Source organism: Chaetomium tenue (assembly GCF_020726465.1).
Source record: "Chaetomium tenue strain MPI-SDFR-AT-0079 chromosome Unknown F5144scaffold_6, whole genome shotgun sequence".
Taxonomy (NCBI): domain Eukaryota; kingdom Fungi; phylum Ascomycota; class Sordariomycetes; order Sordariales; family Chaetomiaceae; genus Chaetomium; species Chaetomium tenue.
In genome coordinates this window covers 1,761,593-1,782,386 of record NW_027117334.1, presented here as the reverse complement: position 1 = coordinate 1,782,386, position 20,794 = coordinate 1,761,593, and the positions used below count along the sequence as shown (strand labels likewise).

Below are 20,794 nucleotides of genomic sequence, written 5' to 3'. Positions count from 1 at the left end.
GGATCGTGAGGTAGACTGATCATGCAGTGATATGGAACTAGACACCTTACCCATCTAGCTTGCCTAGCTAGGATACGTACCTACTTACCTACGTGAACATTTATATAACCAGCGCTCGGGGCGGACCAGACTACCTGTAGGTACCCCTTGGCCAGAAAAGCCGAACTCGCGAAGGAAGCAAGAAGTAAAGAAAAGAGAAAGAAATAAAAGAAATTACGAAAAGACAGAAAGATGAAGAAAACCGAGCAAATAAAACAAAATAGATTTTGGGCTTCCGAATGTCTTTCCTTTCGTTTCTCTAGGTAGGTAGTCGAAGGTTTCGTCGGCACCCACGCTTGGAGTTTGGCTTTTTTTGCCCATGGGCTGCTGGGCCATTGATGGCCAATTGGAATGATGATACACGATTAAACCGTCAAAGGTACTAATACGCTAGCACTAAACTACAACGCCTTGGTTGTCAATTCCGCAAACGGGATTCTCGACGCCCACAGGTGCATGAGTGCGCCGGTGGCTTGCAACAATATCCCATGGCAACAACAGTGACAGCTCCCTCATTGCACATTTGCATGGCCGAACAAGGGTTTCATAATGGAATCGAAGAGTAATAACAAAAGAAATTGGGACGTCAGTCATCATACAACCCCACCCAAGGTATCATTCGTTGTCCCCGAATCCGTTCCCAGCACGATGGTGAGAAAGGAAGACGCCAACCCATCCACCCTCCTTTTCAGTCCTCCCTCCCTTACGCCGTCTCCCTCCACACGGGCAGCCAGATAAACAGCAGGACGCACAGCGACGCAAAGACAGCGCCCCCCATCAAGCTCTGCCCCACAATCTTCCGCTGCAACCGCCTCAGATGCCTCTCCTGCACGCGAATCCTCCGATCAAAGATCATCAGCCTCTTGACCGCCCTCCACAAACTAAACCCCCTCGCACCCACCCTCTTATTCTCCCTCAACCCCCCCGACCTCCCCCTCTCCCCACTCCCCCTCTTCTCCCCCCCATCCCCATCATCCCCATCATCAAACCTCTCCCACGGCAACTGCTGCCTCCTCGAAAACAGCAACAAAAAGAAGCAACTCCCCCTCAACCCAGACAACACCAAACTCATCCCCAACCACCACAACGGCCACGCCGCAAACACCTCCCACCTCGTATGCGTCCCCCTCTCGGGGACCACCGCCCGACACAGCACCAGCACGAACCCCGCCAGCAGATTCACCCAGCCCAGCACCGTGGCCACGCACACCGTCTCGAAGGTGCCGTTGCCGACGCCCAGGCGCACGAAGTTGCGGTGCGAGCAGTTGCGGAGCAGCGTGTAGCAGTGCTCGGCCACGGGGCGGAGCGTGTCGGGGGAGGGGGGGCGGCCGGAGGTAAAGGCGGTGGTGAGGGCGGCGAGGGTTTGGTTGCGGAGATGGGGCGGGATGTTGAGTTCTTTGGGGGCGTTGGGGTGCAGGAAGAGGGTGGTGATGGTGGTGAGGTCGGTGGGGGGGGAGGTGGTGGGCGTGGGGTTGATGAGGCGGTGGTTGGGGTTCGGGGGGTTGTTGGTGGTGGTGTTGTTCTCTCCGGGGGGAGGGAAGGTGGCGCAGGCGGATTTGGAGGTGCAGAGGGCGGTGGTGGAGATTAGTTGGGAGATGCGGGCGAGGGTTTCTTGGGCTGGAGGGAGGGGGCGTGTTAGTAAGGGGTGAGGTGGAGGGGTGGAAGGGGGGGGGACAAACCCGCTTCGCTGTCGTTGTCATCGTCTTCGGCACTGTCGCCGGGCTGGATCCGGGTCACGGACGAGGTGGACTGAGTGGCGCTGGGGATGGAACCGTAGTCCTTGTTTTCGATGACCATGCCCTGGGCATAAGCAGCTTCGTAGTTCTTGAACCTGGTCGCTTATCAGCCAAGTCCGTGACCACATCATATCAGAGGCAGCGGGAAAACGCACCACATGTAGAACTCGAGGTTCTCGGCCGAGTACTCAATGTGCTTGAGATACATGTAAAAGTCGTACAGCGACATTGGGCTGCCTGCGAAACAACCGTGTCAGCCTGAGACATGCCACTCCCGTGTGACATGACTTACATGTCTTGTTTGCCAGGATGCGGTCGAGCCGCAACCGGCTGGGGATGCCTCCATTGCGGCCGTCCGGGCTCACGGGGCGTCGTCCGGAGCTGACATTGGTGGCATACTCCTTGATGTCGCGATATTCTGGCTTTTTGTACCAGTTCAACCACGAGGGGGGCTGAAACCGCATCGTGCGAGGTGATATGCGCCGACGACGCAAGATAGGGTGAGGGTCAAAGCGAATTCAAGAACGATGCCCCATGTGAGTCCTTGGAAGCCAAGCTTGACACGGGCGACAACCTGAAACAGAGAGAGAAAAAAAAAAGGTTAGGGAATCCCAAGCCGGGGAAGGGCAGGGAGAGATATGTACGCAAGCCGGGGGGAAACGCAAATACAAACGCCACTCAGCCCAGGGCTTTCTCTCTCTCTTTGTGGATATCCCGTACCGCGGTGGGTGGGTGCATCCCGGGAGTCAGCTGTTTGCTGGTTTGCCCGGCCCTGAGACGCCAGAGCCGAGATCAGATCGCGCAGGTGCATCTGTGCCCTTGCATCCGTGTAACCATCCGATGACAGGCGGGGATGGCAGATCCGCCAATCCTTGGTGGTGGACCGCCGCAAGGGATACCCGTGCTCGCGTGTTAAGCCGTGGTACCAGAACTTGGTTCGTCCCACCAGATTGGTGGCTGCCATGACAGCAGCTGAGACCTCATTTTTCGCTTATCGAGCTGCAACCCAAAGTTCTTTCCCTGCGGGGGTAGGGCATGAAAAGATTGACTCTCTCCCCACCGATCGGGATCATCTCTATGTATTTCATCTCCACGCCCCCCCTGGTCGACGGCGTCCTTGTCCTCCCAACCCTCCGACCATCCAATGCCGCCTGGTGCCTGGTGCTCAACACGGCTTGATTGCAGGCGGCGCAAGCTGCAGGTTGTCACTATCAAACAAAGCCACGCATGCCTGTAAGAAGCCACAGCGGCAGGAGAGGGGTAGCAGACGGTAGGTCAGTCAAAGCACCCTCTCCTTTATCGGGAGGGAACGTGCACCACATGTGCAGACATGCGGTTCGATAGCGCCGGACAAAGACGGCGGGATGTGGCCCTCTTGAGTCGTTCCCCAGGTCAAGAACTGAACCATCCCACACGTGGTCAGCATTCCTCGCGATGTTCCCTGCGTCCCGGCAAAATCATCCGAGCGCCACAAAGATCGCAGGGCTCGTTTGTTTGGTGTGACAGGGACGGGGCTTCTGGATTCCTGTCGGCCGAAGACTAGTGGCAAGCCCCCTGAAGCCCCCAACCCGTTCGGGACCGGATGACAACAAGGACAGCCGCACAGGCCGCTGAAGCGGGCCACTCCACGGCCCAAATCGGCAAGAAACGGGGTCTGAGCAGACAGATTGGGGATTGTCATTGGACCAGGGATCTGCACTTGTGCGGGTTCGAAAATGACAAGCCCTTGCTCCGACTCCACCACGCGCGTCAGTGTCGCGACACAGTAAGGTCATGGCGGCCGGGGAATCAAAGTCAGCTGGCAGTCGGGGATTCCGTGCTGGGTGAGCAGGTTCCGCGAATGTTCCGTGAAGTAACATGAACCTGAATTATGGAAGCTTGACAATGTCCCTCGCGGTGCCGCGCACCACCTGGCAGTAAGTCACCAAAGAGCAACGTGATCAAACTGTTCTATGGCTGCTGCTCGAGCCTAGTAGTGTGTGATTGATCGATCCTCATCAGTGTAGAAATTGCCTGGGTAATTACTTACGTAAGGTAAGGTAGGTACTTATGTGGAAGGTTGGAGATGGACCGAGACAGTCATTCTACACTAACTCGGAAGCTCTACAACAAGTTGACTATCATTTCCATTGGTAACATTACAAGACCTCCCGCCCTTGTCAATTATAGCCCGTACCTTGAACCTGGCCAGAGAATTGACACTAAAATCGTGTTTATTTCTCTGCAGCCAAGCCCCTAGGTTATTGTGAGAACTCAGGGACAACGGGAGATCTGTAGGCCAAGTCCTGGCCAACCATCACAGCCTGAGTATGAAAAGGTTTTGGAGGAGCGCCTCGAGAAATTAGAGGTCAACGCCGGGATCGTTGGATGGCAATGACCAAGCCAGTTGTGTTGACTAGTGATTCACCCATAGTACCTAGCCGGGGATAACAATGGCATTGACAAAGCAAGTTCAAAGGCCCCGAGAGCGAGGGTGCTTTGACCGTACGTCTCACAAAGGTGACATTAAGATTATGCACCAAACACTGGACTTTCCGTTGAAGCAAGCTAAAAAACGTTCCGACGGAACAATATTGCTGGGCAGGGTAACTAGACTGACAGTTTCAAGGCCTGTTTTGAAGCGAGTCAAAGGGATATAAATCAACCTTGCATCTTTTCTTACCTGGGTACCGTTGAGTTCCTCTCCCTTCTCTCGTCAACTCGCAATCCCAACTTAACTTCACCGGCATCCTACCTACAACACACCACAAAGCCACCAGCCCACAAGGCCATCAATACCGGCAAAATGAGCGAATTCGTCAACGTCCAGAACAACATCACCGACGAGGAGGGAAATGTCCTCTCGCAGGGCAAGATATTCACCATTCCTCGAGAAGCAGCCGAGCACAGCGGGGTATTCCGCCAGCTTTTCGAGGACTTTGCCAGCTTGGAAAAGGACGTGGATTTCTCGAAGGAGGTGATCCCATTCTGCCGCGAGGATGTCACCGACAACAGCGTGAGCAAGGTGATCGAATGGCTGACCAAGTACAAGGACCTACGCAAGCCGAATGACGAGGAGTCCGGAAACAGGGACGGATCCCGAATCACGTTGACCGACTGGGAGAAGGAGTACTTCCACAACTTGTCGGAAAAAGAGCTGTTCGACTTCTTGGTGCTAACCCACTACCTCGAGATGGACCTGCCTAAGCAGCGCGGCTGCCAGTATGTCGCTAGCTTGATTAGCGGCAAACCGGCGCCGGTGATCCGGGAGATTTTCGGCATTGTGAATGACTTCAGCCCCGAGGATCAGACAAGAATTGAGAAGGAGAACGCGTGGGCATCTGGGAAGGAGAGAGCGTGAAAGGAAAACACAACGTCGTAATCTGGTGCCTCCGGAGCCCAGCCTTTCTGTGCTAGTAACACGATAAGGCGGCTACTGGTAGGGTACCTTATTACGTACCTATGTATGTCGTAATTCCGCCAACACTGAGCAAAAGGACATCCTTGCCCTGCAAGGCTAAGGAGCTCACTTTGTCCTGCGATTAAATCTAAATCCCAAGTTTTTGATAATAACGGAAATGCACCTTGACCCTTTGCCAGTAAGTAATAATTAATGACGATGAATAATTCTCAGTGACCGAAACCAGACCAGCTTTCTACCCAACTCTCGGCCAATACTGGTAGCGTTGTGATGGCATCTGCCGCCTTGAGCAACAAATGTAACTCTGTGTGAGCGGGCAACGGGCAGCGGGCAGCGGGCAGCGGGCTTGCCGAATGGTGTTTCATCTCCCAACATCGCGGGCGGATCTCAGCCGACTTGGCCGCAAACCGGCAGTTTGAAGAGTTGAAACAACCGGAGAGGTGGGCTGCGAGCTGCGAGCTGCGAGCTGCAAGTCACGGACGGTTGCGAGGGCTGCGTGACCTCTCTCCTCCATCACGGCCCCCGCCGAGAAATCAAAAAGGCAACGGCAGACTTGCGGCGAGCAACGGTCCTTGGCCGAGAAAGGGCAAAGGCCGACTGCAGTCGGGTTACCCGCCCAGCGGCTGGCGGCTGTGTCGGTACGCGGCGCAGCGGCACCTGAACGGTGAACACGTTTGAGGCGACGCGCGGAGGAGAAACCAGAAACAAAAAATAACCGCGCCGCCGAACCAACGCCGGGGCCAAAGAGCGGGGGGCGCGTGTGGTTGGTGCCAATGGTGTGGTGCGGGCCTGCAACAGCAGTAAATGCAGTCATTAATGGTGTGCGTGGAATCTGCGGTGACGGTGACCCCGAGCGAGGACCGACGTGCCATTTTGTAGCCCCCAACTGCCCGCAAGCCCCAGCGCCAACATGGAAGTCGTTCCTTCCCTTTCTTGTGTGACTCGATCGCGTCACGGCGGATCGACGCGGCCCCACTGACTTCGTACCGCTGCGCTCACTGGGTGACTTCCATTTTATCTTTCTAAGCTGCAGCCTAAGAGCTGAAAAAAGGTGCGCCGCATCTCGGCATTCCCCAGAATCGGGAGGGGGGTTGAAACAGAGCAAAATCTGAAGAGTAGTATTCAGGTTTGTTTCCATCTGAAATTTTATGTCTCCGTACCGTTTTCAGGGTTTTCTCACCTCCAGCCTCCAGGCAGTCACTCAACTTGCTTTTTTACCCACGGTGCACGGCTAATCAACTGCCAACACGATTGTGACATGCATGCGTAAAGTGACTGTTGGTTCTGGCCTGTTGAGCCCGTTGGTTCAGCCCTCGCCTGTTGGTTACTTGGTGGTCAGGGCGCGTCACATTGGTCGGGCTGTCTGTCTCACCCCCCATTTAAGACCTCTGTGCCGCCGGAAACATGACATCTTCAGATGCTGTGCCGGAGGACCTTGCATTGCCCCCAAGCGCGGCTCAATCATCCCACCTGACGCCACCTCATCGTATCTTTCCGGCCTCGTCCACAGGCCTTTAATAAGAGTTCCGCTCAGCCCCGGGGTCCCGTGTGCAACTTGCTTCCTTCTGGACCCTGCCCGAGACGGCGAGACCACTCACCCACCCCGAACCGCCCGAGCCATGTCAAGAAACACCACAAGATTACGCGCGCGGCTCGTCGTGTTTGCCGGTGTGAGTTTGTTGCTTCTCGGTGCCCAAGCCCAGGCAACCTGCTACAACACATGGAGGGAGGAGGACACAAACCAGCAGCCATGCTCGGTACCAGGAGCCGACGCCGGCGCAGGGACATGGTGCTGCAACCGGGGCGACACCTGCCTCTCCAACGGCCTGTGTCTGAGTCCCGACTCAAGCAACCTCATGACCCAGCAAGGATGCACCGACAAAGCCTGGGGCGGTTCCTGCACCAAGTTCTGCCCAGCCAGCACTGGTAAGCCCCCCTCCCCTACCTAGATACACGTACCAACCAACCACCAAACACACAACTAACCCCCATCACAGACCGCCCCTCCCTCCCCGCCATCCCCCTCATCCCCTGCCCCTCCACCCTCGACTCCACCACCAACACCCTCCAACACTGCTGCGGCAACACCAACATCACCGACTGCTGCTCTACCCACTCATCCTCCCGCCTCACCCTCTCCCCAGGCACCATCCTCTCCCAATCCCAATCCCAGAACAACAACGACTCCACCAGCTACTCCCTCAAAATCGGCCTCGGCATCGGTCTCGGCATCGGCATCCCCATCCTGCTCGTCCTCCTCGCCGTCGCCTACCTGCTCGCACAGCCCGTCCATTCCCGACGGCAGAAGCGGCGGCGCGAGCAACAACACCGGCGAGGCGGGGGAGGAGGCAGCGGCAGTGGTGGCGGAGGTGGTGATGGGAAGAGGCGTGGCAAGCCCGGGGGCACGCTGACGGAGAAGACGTCGGATACGTCGCATACTTATCCGCCGCCGCGGTCGTTTGGGAGGGTGGATACGCGGACGGATGGGCGGGCGTCGAGTGAGTTGGGGGAGGGGGAGGTGGTGGGGATGGGGATGGGGATGGGTGCGGTGAGAGGTGGGGGAGCGGGGGCGCATGCGTGGCCGCCGATGCCGATACATGGGTTAGGTGGCAGTGGTGGTGGTGGTGATGGGGGGCCGGTGTCGGCGAGTAGTGTGGCGACGGCGATTGCGCAGTGGGCGCGCTCGCCGTTTGGGTTTGGGGGGATGGAACCGCCGCCGCCAAGTCCGAAGGAGATGGATGCGAGTAGTGGGAGGAGGGGTTGGAGGGGGACGACGAGTCGGTTGGGCGCGGCGGAGCTGCCGTCGCCGGATCCGAATATGGGTTCGTCTAGGGGACGGGAAAGTGGTGTTAGGGGGTGGAAGGAGGGCCGCCATGTGCATGTCGCTGCAGAGGTCGAGTTGCCGTCGCCGGATACACCCGAGAGGGATGTCGAGAGGGGGTTGGGCGGGAGGATCTGAACTTGGCCTCGACGTGTTCTTTTTTACAGCTTTCACAGCATATCTACTATTACGATACCACGAACATGTTAGCCGTATCAAATTCTAGCATTATCGGCAGCAAGCCTTAGTCAAGCCCGTGATTTAGTTTCCCGCAAAGGTGAGCCCCGAGTCTGTCCTGGTAAAGTAGACCGTCAAGTCCAATGTGATGAGCCGCCGCCGATCAGTTCGTCCGGGAGTTAGGGGTAGGACAGCTCGTCGTGAGGGTTCCTCAAGCACTCAAAAGCAGGTACCCCAATGTGGCACGCGGCAAAAACACACATCACCCTTCTTCATGCTCCGAGGATCAAAATGGAAAAAGATAAGTGAAGACCGGAGCGCCGATGACGGGAATTGAGCCCGACGTGGGGGTCGAACCCACAACCTTGAGATCGCCTTTCTGGCCCTTGGTGGGGAAGTAAGAGTCTCACGCTCTACCGATTGAGCTAGCCGGGCGCTGGGTCTGTTGTTGTTGGGGTTCGTGGTCGGGATGGTAAATTTTGTGGGTAGATCCTGGTCGCACTCGATGAGGTTTTTTTTCTGCCTTTTTTCTTGAATCCACAAGTGGGTCCAGGGGCAACGCCCTCTACCATCCCCAGCATGAATGGCGCCCGTGACCTTTGAAAAGTGTTGATGGGTAACTAGGAAATTGGAATTTATATTCGAGTGCTTTTGACTATTTTGGCCCGTGTGCTATGTACCAAAACGTGAGTGGGGGTTTGATGCTGCCATTGAGGTCTGGTGGGATTCGATCTTTGTTTACTTCCCCCTGACGCCTACAGTAGGTCAAGACAACCAAGTACAGAAGTAAAGTCAACTAAAATCTCTCTTCAAAATAATAACTTCAAAGCCCGATAAAGGATATATTTGGAAGTCTTTATGCTTGCAAGTCTTGGTGCCCGCCCACATCACACTACCTCTTCCCCATTCAAACGCTTGCATCCTAATTCGTGACAGTTCTTTCTGGGCACTGGAGAACGGAAGCCAATAGTATATAGGCCTCCATTCGTCGGAAGGTCACCCTAGCCAATAATTCGACCGATACACCATCATCAACCTTGTGATTGGGGGGGCCGTCGGGACCTTCACTGGTGGTGCCGCTACCCCTGGTGGGAACCCCTGGAACATCGCCGTTGGCTGACCATATGAGCTAGGTACAGTACAATGGTGGCGGGCTAGCCATGGACACCTGGCCAGCCATCCGCCGGTACGCTGGCTGCGCTGGGCGGAAAAGGGCCTAGGTTGGGCGTAGGCGCTCCAAAGGGAGACATCCCTTTGCCTCATTGCCAACCACCACAGCCAGCGATTCGGTCGACGGTCCCGAGTTGTCGCTGGCGCTCATCCCCGGTTTCCCCATTTCTAGTGTGATGGCCGTGGACTTAGTCGTTTGCATGCAACTCGTCATCGTACAGAGATTCCACCGGGCGTCCCCAAATGCAACGGGCCCCTTTCCCATCCAAGAATTGGGATACCGCCAGCCGGTGGCACGATGCTGAGGCATACTTCTCGAAGGAACCTTTTCCTTTTACCTTGGACAGGGTCCGACCGAGGCCTCTTGCCGTTCAGCATCCTTGGCCATTCGACGGACCCAACCACCTTGAGGTTGCTTAGCCGGAATCGCTACATCTTCGTACCCATGGCGGCTTGATAACCGTCCTCGATGGCCGGCCTAAGTTCTATGAGGCCTGTCTGCGACCCCCGTACCCCCAAGAAGATCGCCGCAGCCTAAGGAATGCTCTTGGTGTATTCGCTTCTCTCGTTAGTCTATACAATCGACTGATAAAACAGGTGGCCGCTACGCCTCCCCTCGAAGAGACACGGCCAGTGACGGACGCTGCAGTGGCACAAAGATTTCGGGATGCCAGGTGGTAAGTGCTTGATAGAAGGGGGGGAAATCATTTCGATAGGCTTCACCGTTCCTTCCAGATTATGACTTAACAAGTTGAGACGAATAAAGGGGTTTTGTGAAAAAACGCGTTACTGCGGGTCTGGCAGAGAAGAAGAAGGAACGCGTGAAGTAGACGCGCCAATATGGCTAGGAACCCTTCACAGATTTATGATAAACTGTTTAATCTAGTAGTGCCTTGGTTTGAGCCAACTGCCCTATATCCTCTCACGATTGTCTCCTGCCCGCACAAAACTTGTGCTGTTACCAGCCATCGACCAGTAAGTATAGCATCAAAGAAGTACTAGTCGATGGTCGCTGACCCCTTCAACTACAGGTCATCACACCTCCCAAGTCAAGACTATCACAGGCACACTATCACAGGCGCAAGCACAAGAACAAGAACAACAACAAGAGCAACAACAGCCCTCGCAACAATGGCCGACAACCCAATGGACCAAGACTACACCATCCCCACCGCCCTGCCCGCCACCGCCTACCTCTTCGACCCCGACTCGGACCTCACCGAGAACCTCCACTGGTACGGCCCGGGCAAACTCCACCCCACCCACCTCGGCGACACCTTCGCGCAGGGCCGGTACGCCATCATCCACAAGCTCGACCACAGCCCGCACACCCTCTCCTGGCTGGCGCGCGACCTCAACACCAACACGTGGCGGCGGCTGGACACGGTGCACGCGGCGACCGCGCTGGCCCGGCCGCGGTTCCGCGCCGCCGCCGCCGACGCCCTCGGGCTGGCCCTCGCCATCTGCGGCCACGAGGGCCCCAACGGTAGCCACGTGTGCATCGTCTGGCCGCTGGATAGCCGGAAGCACGCTTTTCGGGCGGGCGTGCCGTGGGGCGGGGATGAGATCCCCATGAATGCGGATTGGTTCATGAACGAGTGTGCGAAGCTGAGGGGGGGTGTCCCCCCGCTGTGTCTGCATGATATTGGCGAGCAGGAGATGCTGGCGATTCTGGGCCGGCCGCGGCTGATCATGGCGGATGCGGAGATGCGGCGGCGGGCGCTCGTCTCCCAGGATCTGGAGTGGGACCAGGTGCCGTGCTACCTTGTGCTTCGGCCGGACCGGATTGTCGACTCGGGGTCTTCGACGGAGGCGGAGGTGGGGAGCGACTCGGAGGGATGGTCCGAGAGGATTGGGCAGGCTCTTGGCTTGGAGTGAGGTACTGTACCGCATGTACCTACGCCGGTCTGTCAAGAAGGGTTTGGGTGTCGGGATGGCTTGAACATGGAATTCAGCTCCTTTAGGTTCCTTGGTGGGGAGGGCGTTGTACAGAGTAACAAATTTGATACCATGGGCTATCACATAAGGGAGTCAACAGAGTGGTTGTCTTGCGATTTCGCAATCACGAACCTGGCAAGAAGCCATAACACCGACCAGTGACACCTCAGTGAAGGCGGCCACCCCTAAGGCGCGAAAGACAATGTATACACAGTAGACAAATCTGTACGTGACTAATAAACCGTAATTTCCATGCCCCAAAATCCAATTCAACCATCGGCGTCCCTCACAAAACTCTAACAGGGGTATTCGCTATTTTCCCCAAGCACTGCTCTCAAATCCAGCCATGCATTCTAAGCAAACTTGCTCCCGCCTTTAAAAAACAAAATACCTCCCACTCCCACACCCTTGCCAAACGCAACTAAACCGCCGCCGCCTTGCCCCTCCGTTTCGGCGCCGGTGTCCCATTCCCGCTCATCCCCAACTTCGTAACCCTCGTCCGCCGCGTGGCCATCCCCGATTTCGTGGTCGCAGCCGCAGGTGTCGGCTCAACCGCCGGCTGGGCAGGAGCCGCAGTTGCAGCCGTGCGCTTGGGCAAGGACCGCGCCCTGGTTCGCAAGCTCGGGGCAGCGGTGGGCTTCTCGGCGGCGGGTTTCTCAACGGCAGGCTTTTCGGCAGCGGGCTTTTCAGCGGCTGCCGCCTTCTCCCCGCTCGACTTCTCCGAACCACGCATCTTCTTGACCGGCGTTGGCGGCGGCAACCTAGACGACCTCGTGCGCCTGGTGGACACGGGCGCCGCGGGAGCAGCAGCAGCCGCCGCCGGAGGGGCCGCAGGCGCGTTGCCACCTTTCCGCGCCGCCACGCGCGCCGTCTTCTCAACGACAGGCTCGGCCGGCATCGGCGGTTCGGCCTCGGCAATCTCATCCACCCCATCATCATCCATCACATCCGCCAGCAACTCCCTAGCCATGCCACGAAACACGCTCGGCTCCTCCGTCTGGAACCTAACCAGCTCCTCCGCCCACCTGACCGCCTTCGCCGCACCACCCTTCTTCCTCTTCCCATCCCCACCCGCCTCCTCCAACCCCCCCTCACCCTCCCCCTCAGCACCCCTCCCCGCCCTCCTCTCCTTCGCCTCCCAAACCCCCTTCAACTCCCTCATTCGCCAACCAGCCGGATCCTCCGCCTGGCGCGCGAGCAGGGCCGGCGGGGGCAGGGCGGCGCCCTTGTTCTTGCGGGTATTGGCGCGGGTGGCGGCCGCCAGCCCTTTCTCTTCGCTGCGCTGCCGCGCCATCGACGCCAGGTGGGCGTCCATGGCTGCCTCGTCCATGGCGCCCATCCCGGGCAGCCGCACGGGGATCATGGAGAAGGCGATCGAGTTGGCGGAGGGTGCGGAGGGGCGCAGCGCGACCCGTGTGCTGCGGGCGCGCGTGGAGCGGCGGGGGCCGCTGTCGCCGGCATCGTGTTCGCTGTTGCTGCCGCTGCCGTTGCCGGTGGTGGAGCTGGGTTCTGGGGAGGGGGTTGTGGTGGTGGTTTCGGAAGAGGATTTGGAGAGGACGGGGTCGACGGCGCGCGTGCGTCGCCGCTTGAGGCGGGGCGGTTCGCTGGGCTGGTCGGATGGGCCCTCTGCTGGGCCGTCCTTTGCCAAGTCGTCGCCATCGAAAGATTCGGCTTTGCGCTTTTTGGAGAGGCTGGGGCTGTTGGGGCTCTTCACACCCAACGGCGTCCTGCTGGCGGGGGACTCTGGTGCTGGTTTAACCATCGGGGAACCGGTGGAGGTGGTAGACCCGATGGAGCTAGACCGACGGGCGATCTTCTTCACGAGCGCGGCCGCTGCTGCTGCCGCCTTGGCGTTCTTATCTGCTGTCACCCGTGTCACAAAGTTCCGCAGCATCTCCGTCTCCGAGTCGTCATGCCTGGCATGCAGCTGTAGCGTGTCGTATTCTGGTCTGGGTGCTTGGACCGTCAGGTCCTCGTCCAGGTCCATGGCCATAGCGGCATCATCGCCGTCGTCTACTGGGAGTTCCTCCTCTAGTACTTCATCAGCGTCGAGCTCATCCGATTCCTGGTCAGCATCCGGCTCATCATCGTCCCGGAGACGTGAGGGCGGGGCATTCGTAGGCGATGGCTGGCGGCCGTTGATGGGAGTGAACCCAGAGCTCTCCTCTTGGGTGGCAGCTCTGGCCGCATTGTTCTCCGGTGTTGAAACCTGTTCCATGGACCTTGCCGCGGTGGTGCTGTTCGGGGTCCCCGGTATCAGGGCCGTGGAGCCTTCCGCGCGAGAGGGAGAACTCGAGACTTGGGCCATGTCTGAATCCGGCTTTGGCGCGGCGCACTCTGCACCGCTTGATGGGGGCTCGGGTTCAGTCTTCTTGGTCTCCTGAATCTCGTGCGAGGTTGAGGTTGAGGTAGCTTCGCCTTCGAGGGGCGGCGAATCAGGAGAGGCCATGCAAGCTGCGGTGCCGGCGACGTGGCTGGCGGAGACGTGCGGCTCAGGCACCGACTCGGCTGCGGGCCGCTCATCCACTGAAACTTCGACCGCACTTACTGACGCGCCATCCATTGTTGTGCTCACCTCTGACGAGGTAGAGCGTGGGGGAGTCGCTTCTCCACTCGTGGGCGTCTCATTCACCCCCTCTTCGGAGATCAAAGGCTCACTATTGGCAAGCTGCTCTTTGATTAGCTCGTCGTCAGACGGCTGCTCCTCAACAAAGCTTGATGGAGTGCTGGCATCAGTCGTCGGTTGAGCAGTGTGCTCGACCTCGTCTGCTGTTGGAGATTCATCCTCGAGATAAGTCGACTCTTCGAAGATGGTGGAGAGACCTTCGGGGTCCTGAGGGATAAACATGACATCGGAATCGCTTTCCTCTCCGAAATCCCAGGCTTCCGTTGAGGTGTGAGGGGTAAATTCAACAGTTGAGCCATGCCCCATGTCGACCGGGCTGGCCGTCGGGCTGGTTGCTGCCTGACGGGGGGTTGTATGTTCCGGTTCCGCCTCGACCCCTGTCCCCTCCGTCGCACGAAAAGCATTATCAGACGACGAACCCGAAACGGGTCCCGGGGTAATAACGTTCTCATCACCGTGTGCCGGAACAGCGTCCACCGGCACGACGTCGGCTGGGGGCGTTGAGCGGGGTTCCAACTCGAGAGGCCGTGTCTCCTCGGGGTTTTCCTGCTCGCTGGTACTGTCGCCAGTAGTCTTGTTCGGCTGACCGAAGATATCGAGGCTGGTCTTCATATCGATCTCAACCACCTCCTCGCCACTCGTGGCACCGCGGACCTCCTCTAGGCCCACGCAGAAAACGTCCATGGTGTTTCGCCTGCCTTTGGAGCTTCCGCCAGCATCGGCTGGTAGTTCTTCAAGAGACGTGAAGCTGTGCCTACGATTGGGGCTAGCGCGCCCGCTCTTAAGAGCTAGCAGCCGCGACGCACCACTCGAGCCGCGATCACTTCTACGTGCGGACTGGAGCGAGCGTCGCCTGCAGGCTTCATACTGAGGCTCATCTCGGATGTCCGGAATCGGTTGGTCAAACATCAACGGAGCGGGGCTGGCAGGTGAAGCTTCCCAAGCTGGGAGGTCCGCCATCTTGGCAACTGGGGCAGATGCCCTGTTCTCCGGTGTGGCTGGTGACCCGACAGGCTTCGCTGGGGACTTCTCCGGTGGGTTAATTTTAGGCGTGTCCAAAACAACCTTCATAGGCGTGGCGTTAACTCTGAATGAGCGGTGTGGTGAGTCGGCGACCTTTGTTGGCGAGAGTGAGACAGGTGGCCTCTTGACTGGGGAAATTGCTGGCGTTGAGATCTCGGCGGGTGACAAGGTGATCATGGGGAGCTTCCGAGGTGAACCCTCTCCTGGAATGAGAGAGATGCGCCTGCTGAGCCGGCGCGTAGAGCGCCTCCCCATCTGGTTCTCGTCCATCCTCAACTTAGCCTCGCTCGGGGCGGGCGACGCGGGTACCTCGAACTCGATTAACGGTTGTAGGTCGGCCACCATTCGTGTAGATTCCTTCTTCGGTTCGATCGGCCAGCGCGAGTTATGCCGCTTCCTCGGCACCCATTTCAAACGCTCTTCGGAAAATGTCGAGGGTTTGGCGTTGTTAATGTTCGGAGGGGTCACCGCTTCCTGCTCGGCGGTAGATACCATGGCTGGCATCACCTTATTAGACCGCGTCGCACAATTTGCGGTGCCAATAGACATACCTCGTGCTTCGGCAAGAGCTTGCTTCCCGTCATACCCCTCCTCCGCCCTTGGATTCCACCTGGCGTCGCTCCAAGCCTGCATGTGACGCGCGCGTCGCGCTCGCTTTCGTGGACCATCGCCCTGCCGTTCAAGTTCTGACATTGCGCGATCGTATGGCCCCTGACCAAGTTCTGCCACTTGCCCACCAACTCGTTTCCAAATTCTGGGCTGTCGACGAAGGCCGGGTACGGGGGCGACAGCAACGCGTTGCCATGCCTTCGGGCAGGATGTCCGTGGCGGCAGGAAACAATCGGCGGTAATCGGGCTGCCAGAGTTCCAATTAGCTCACATTCCAACCACGAAATCTTGGGCAAACCGCGACGTACTCCTGAGACAGCATGCCGCTGTCGAGTGTGACCTCCGCGCCAATATTGAGGGGGTCCATCATGATGACGAATTGGCAAAATAAAAAACTATAAGTTGGGTATCAGTGGCAATAGTAAATAAGAGAAAACACCACCAGTCACTCATGTCAACACAGACAATCAGAGGAGTGAGTGGGGGGTGCAAAAAGTTATGCGACGCGTCTGCACCAAATAAATCCCGTCGCGGGAGTCGTGTCTTGGTTCAGAGAGGGTCCCCTCAAGCCATGCGACAGGGAGTCAATTGTTTACATCTCCAACCTGCAGCCAATCATTCTCAGCCAATACCTTTCTCTCGCATGCTCTGCCAAGCGCCGGTCCACCCCTGGAAGCCGACCCTTGCCAAGCCCACCGACACGTGACCGTAAATCTTTCGAGCTCCACCCATTTTCAATGCCGGCTCTCGAACGAATCTCGACTCCAGCGACGGCGACCCGCGATGCCATAGCACCACTGCCCGGCCACGAGAGAGCGACAGAGACCGCGACACAATGTCCACCAAGAACCCGATCCGGCTTCCGCCGCTCCGCGTGCTGCGCGTGCGCAACCCCAACCGCTCGGAGTCGAACCCCTGCGTGACCGTGATGTCTTCCGTCCTGGGTATGCGTGCCCCTCCCCCTCCCCCCCCCTTCCCACCACCCGACCCGACCGCCTCTCTCACCACAATTCAATCACTAACGCACATTGACAAAACAGCCTGCTGGGCCTCGGCCGGCTATCACGGGAGGGGCTGCACGACGGTGGAGCAGGCGCTGCGCGCATGCATGGACGCCCCGCCGGCGCCGAAGAAGGGCTCCAACACGATCAACTACCATCTCGCCCGCTTTTCGAAACGGCTGATCGCCCAGGGGAAGAAGAACAAGTAAGGAATTGGTTGGTATTTCTGCTCGGAGAACGGCGGCACGACCGTCTCCCAAACGAAGACATACCTCGTATACATCCCGTGCGCGACGAAATTCGACGACGGGATATGTTTGACGGGATGGTTCCCACTCCGCCCTTCCCAGTGGCTAGACGGTTGGGCCTAGGACGTCTTCGAATGGCAAGAGGCTACGGGGTTGGTGCATGGACGGCCCATGATATTGCAATTCGGTGCCCATGGGAATACCCAAGCTGCTTGTATAACAATGGTTGGGCAAGGGAGTGATGGGAAGGAAGAGGCGTTACATTGGGAGGAGGCCGTTTTGGTCATGTACTAGAGTGTATAAAGCAAGTATTATTCGGGCCGTTTAACCTGGGCAATATGACATGGCAGCTCGATTGAGAGAAACAAGGGGCTACTAAGACCACCACAAAGCCAAAGCCAGTAATACCCTTCAGAACAGATACGCACCCCGTGTAGGTATCTCCCCAAATCTACAACAGTGAGCAAATGAACAAAACACCCAGTTTGATCGCAACATGAAAAAAAGAAGAAAAAAAAGGCTCCTCTTCACCCCTATTCAGGCTGAGCTCGACTCGCTGACGCAAAAAAGTTCAATCTCCCCCAGGCCTCCCGGCATGCTGCTCTGGCCCTCACGCCATTCAGAAATGGCAATCTGTATGTCGTCGTCGCCCTCGATGGTTACAAAATCGCCGTCTTCGTCCTGGTATCGCAGTTTCAAATCGCCTCTAGCGATACTGCTGTTAGAAACCCGAGCGAGTTTGACGTCGATACGATCGATCAGGCTTTGGTAGGTGATGTTAAATTGGGCCACTAGGGTGACTGAGACCCCGTTGCCATTCAAATCGCAGTTCACCTTCACTTTGAGCTGGTTTGGCATGATGTCTGGAGTCGGCGGAACCATGTCGTTGGCCGAGCCGAACGGTGCAGTTGCGAGGCCCGGGGTAATTGATCGTGATGGATCCATGGGGGCAAGCGGAGCCATACCAGGAGGTGGAGGACCAGGTGGAGGCAGGTTGTTCCCACTCCCAGGTGTTCCTTGTCGCGGGTACACGGGTTGAGCAGGGAATTGCGCCATGGTACCCCCATACGGCGTCCTTATCCGTTGGGTCCCTGGGGAACTGGTGTTGGTCCGTATCGGGAGGTCGTTTGCCGGGCTGCCTGCGTTACTGCGCGGGATGTTCGAGTCATGCCGCGCGTGGGTAGGGTGTGGGGGGTGGTGCTGGTGGAGGTGGGCTGGGATGCCGGGGACGGCGGGTATCGGTTGTGTAGTACGTTGGCTCTGGCCGTTGATATCTGGGGTGCTGTGGCTGCGGATACGCGAGTGCAGCTGACTTGACTGCGCCGAGTCGCGAGGCATTACGGGCATCGAAGGTCCTCGAGGGTTGCGCCCATTCATGCCAAGGCCGCTGGCTGGAGATGGGCCGTCTCGGGAAGGTGCTCGGGGCATTGCCGGAGCAGTGTACCGGTTGCTATCCTCCGGATTCCAAGGTTGGGGTGTGCTGGTTTTGGGGAAAGGGTACCCTGCGCCGTTGAAGACGCCACTGATAGTGCTAGCACGGCTGGCTGGAGACTCTGCGGTAGGTGAGAAATAAGATGTCTCCGCCGGGCGGTATAACGGTGACGCTTGGCCCTGGGTTTGAAGGCTAAGGTTTGATTGGGCGGGGAGAGGCATTGGGAACCGTGGAGGTGCCGCCCGACCGAGATTTGCCATGGGATGGGTACTATCGCCAGTAAGAGAGCGTTGACGGTGCAGGCTGTTGCTCGAGCTGTTCCGCTGGATTGTGCCTGGCATCGCCACGAGGGTGCTGGCTTGGGAAGAGGTGGGTGTTGTCCCCATAATACTTCCGTTGGGCTCGTCCTCCTCATCCTCATCCTCGTCAAGATCCCGAACATAGGGGTTCTTCAAGCCGCCGGGCATGTTCTTGATCCAGGCAAAACCATCTGACACACTGGCTTTTTGTTCGAACTGAGGGGCGTTCTCTTTGCGCTGTTGATCAAGACCCGCGGCCCATTTCTTCATGGTGTCCTCGTTTTGGAACTTGATCATGAAATTCTCCACGCCGGGATCCCCCTTCCACCAGATTTGGACGGTATAGGAGCCTATACAGTTAGTGTTTGTTGAGCGACCGAGGGTCAAGGACGAGGTATGCTTACCAGTCTTGGACATAGCAACAACTTCTGTGACATTTGTCATGAAGATCCGCCCTTTGAGCTGCAACTTTGCGTTTTTGTTGCGCACCTTGGGTCCTGTTGACTTTGTCTTGTCCTTTTTATCCTTGGTTTTGCCCGGCACGACCTCCTTGCAGCACAACAGGATGCATTGGAAAAGGTAGATCTCATACTTGCGAGAAAGGGGTCATCAGTAAGCAGCGAATAAAATGCGAGTCACAGGGGAAGAGAAAAAACTCACGTCTTTCTCCTGGTCGCCTTTGCCAGTAACGACAGTGTAGACTCCATGCATGAGCAAGTCACCAAAATGATCCACGCGGTGTTTTTTCCAGTCTTCAACACGGTTCACCAAGTCGTCGACTGCTTCGCTCAGAAGATCCCGGTTCACAGCCTCGTTAGCCTTCTGAAGTACTCGCTCGGCAGCGGCGATCCCTGCTGAGAGGTCGGCCTTGGTCGCTTCATCCTCGTTCTTCTTTAGGAGATCCTATAGAGTGTCAGATGGAGTTATAGTGGGCGCATATTTGGGGGGCCTGCATACTTTGAGAAGGAGCGGGTATTTAACAAGACGCTGCATGGGCTTCAGGAGGAAACCATCGAGGGTGTTGAAGTCACAAGCAACAGGGTGGTCGGCTGTCTGAATCTTGTCAAAGACCTGGCTGGCTAGTTGCCCAGCCTTCCGCTGGTTTGCGATAAAGGGCTGGTAACACCGGTTGAATGTCTCTTCGTTCGCAAAGAAGAGGCTGCCCCACTCCTGTCTCGCTTGTGGCACCGAGTTCGTTGTTTCCACCCTGATCAGGAACTTCCGCTGGCAATCCAGAATGGCATTGATGTTAAGGAAAATATCGTGAACTTTGTCGCCAGTGATGATGCCGTTCTGCTCCAATGTCTTCTTCAAATCATGGAGGTGTTCCAGATCTTGGACATACTTCCGCTCGGTGTCAACCAACTCTCGGACGACATAGTCACGGTAACTCATTTGTGAGCCTGCTTCCATCGTATTGTCTTCAGGATAGGGCTGGATTTGAAGGAGGAGGCCCCGCTGCTCGGCAAGATCCAGAACATGGTTGATCACGGTGGTGACCTACAAGTCAAGTCAGCTTTACGTTAACCACAAGCACAGAACACACAGGGGAACTCACCTTCACAAACCCGGTGGTGTCATTGCCTGCAAGATCGGTGATGATAAAGACATCAGTTGTTGGAAGCATGAGCTTGGATTTGCAGGCCTCGACAAAGCGGAGAATGGCAATCTTTGACCGCTTCGACTGGGATGCTTCGGGCGCTGCCTGAACCTGCAGCGGGGTTTCTGGTTGCAGAGCGTTGTAGATGGCCAGGAGCGGATATCCAGTTCGCAGGAGCTTCCATAGCGATTCGACAGGGCCACCCTCATCCGGATCCGCAGCCATGATTTCAAGCTGATCCATGTATGCTTCAAAGCCCGGCACCTTGGCCAGCCTCTGTTTGAGGGCAACGCATATTTGATAGAGTGATCGGGATGCGTCGGCCCTCTGGTTTATGATGTTACTGGTTGCCACGACCTGGCCATTTGACTGTGCGGTGGATAAGGAGTTCACGGAGGAGGAGGAGTTGGTGGTCGGAAAAGTTGCTGAGCCAGACAGTTGGCTGGCGCGGGGTGCGTTCGGCACGCCCATACTATTCATCCTGTCAAGAACATCCATGGTTGCGACCGGGCCTGTATTCGTGCGAAGGAGAGAAGCATAGGCCATAACTATCCCTCCGTCCGCACAAGCCCAGTCGGAAATGCACGGGGCGGGAGAGGATGATCGAGCCGACTGTGACGGACAAAGCTGGGTCGGGTATCAATCGAAGCTCGGTTTGGAAAGACGTGACCACGG

At 57.4% G+C, this 20,794-nt stretch overlaps 8 protein-coding genes and 1 non-coding gene across 9 annotated transcripts; 5 read left to right on the top strand and 4 right to left on the bottom strand.

Annotated features, from left to right (window-relative positions):
• Nucleotides 1-268: 268 nt before the first annotated feature.
• F5144DRAFT_657160 (uncharacterized protein) lies at nt 269-2,463 on the bottom strand. Its single transcript, XM_066793182.1, has 4 exons — nt 2,068-2,463; nt 1,931-2,012; nt 1,719-1,870; nt 269-1,656 (listed from the first exon to the last, which is right to left on the bottom strand). Exons 1-4 carry the CDS (start codon nt 2,237-2,239, stop codon nt 743-745), a joined length of 1,320 nt encoding a protein of 439 aa, XP_066639800.1. The 5' UTR covers nt 2,240-2,463; the 3' UTR covers nt 269-742.
• Nucleotides 2,464-3,659: 1,196 nt separating this feature from the next.
• On the top strand, nt 3,660-5,325 carry F5144DRAFT_657154 (Skp1 family, dimerization domain-containing protein; the record flags this gene model as incomplete). The annotated part of the gene is made up of 5 exons (XM_066793181.1): nt 3,660-3,691; nt 3,777-3,809; nt 4,003-4,020; nt 4,223-4,259; nt 4,528-5,325. 5 exons carry the CDS (start codon nt 3,660-3,662, stop codon nt 5,113-5,115), a joined length of 708 nt encoding a protein of 235 aa, XP_066639799.1. The 3' UTR covers nt 5,116-5,325.
• A 773-nt stretch (nt 5,326-6,098) lies between these two features.
• Nucleotides 6,099-8,253, top strand: F5144DRAFT_351497 (uncharacterized protein). Its single transcript, XM_066784305.1, has 2 exons — nt 6,099-7,101; nt 7,173-8,253. Exons 1-2 carry the CDS (start codon nt 6,438-6,440, stop codon nt 8,132-8,134), a joined length of 1,626 nt encoding a protein of 541 aa, XP_066639798.1. The 5' UTR covers nt 6,099-6,437; the 3' UTR covers nt 8,135-8,253.
• A 256-nt stretch (nt 8,254-8,509) lies between these two features.
• F5144DRAFT_t150 lies at nt 8,510-8,608 on the bottom strand. Its single transcript has one exon. It is a non-coding gene; the product is annotated as a tRNA-Lys (tRNA).
• Nucleotides 8,609-10,474: 1,866 nt separating this feature from the next.
• Nucleotides 10,475-11,221, top strand: F5144DRAFT_605594 (uncharacterized protein; the record flags this gene model as incomplete). Its single annotated transcript, XM_066791441.1, has 1 exon — nt 10,475-11,221. One exon carries the CDS (start codon nt 10,475-10,477, stop codon nt 11,219-11,221), a length of 747 nt encoding a protein of 248 aa, XP_066639797.1.
• A 233-nt stretch (nt 11,222-11,454) lies between these two features.
• On the bottom strand, nt 11,455-12,376 carry F5144DRAFT_582284 (uncharacterized protein). Its single transcript, XM_066789491.1, has one exon. The coding sequence runs from the start codon at nt 12,249-12,251 to the stop codon at nt 11,703-11,705; it is 549 nt and encodes a 182-aa protein (XP_066639796.1). The 5' UTR covers nt 12,252-12,376; the 3' UTR covers nt 11,455-11,702.
• Nucleotides 12,377-12,909: 533 nt separating this feature from the next.
• F5144DRAFT_582283 (uncharacterized protein) lies at nt 12,910-13,956 on the top strand. The gene has a single exon (XM_066789490.1). The coding sequence runs from the start codon at nt 13,072-13,074 to the stop codon at nt 13,663-13,665; it is 594 nt and encodes a 197-aa protein (XP_066639795.1). The 5' UTR covers nt 12,910-13,071; the 3' UTR covers nt 13,666-13,956.
• A 2,418-nt stretch (nt 13,957-16,374) lies between these two features.
• Nucleotides 16,375-16,749, top strand: F5144DRAFT_496886 (mitochondrial 37S ribosomal protein mS37; the record flags this gene model as incomplete). Its single annotated transcript, XM_066786174.1, has 2 exons — nt 16,375-16,483; nt 16,580-16,749. The coding sequence occupies 2 exons, from the start codon at nt 16,375-16,377 to the stop codon at nt 16,747-16,749; spliced, it is 279 nt and encodes a 92-aa protein (XP_066639794.1).
• A 576-nt stretch (nt 16,750-17,325) lies between these two features.
• On the bottom strand, nt 17,326-20,617 carry F5144DRAFT_595316 (Pleckstrin homology domain-containing protein; the record flags this gene model as incomplete). The annotated part of the gene is made up of 5 exons (XM_066790678.1): nt 17,326-18,869; nt 18,924-19,110; nt 19,180-19,422; nt 19,477-20,019; nt 20,078-20,617. The coding sequence occupies 5 exons, from the start codon at nt 20,615-20,617 to the stop codon at nt 17,326-17,328; spliced, it is 3,057 nt and encodes a 1,018-aa protein (XP_066639793.1).
• Between the last annotated feature and the right edge of the window lie 177 nt (nt 20,618-20,794).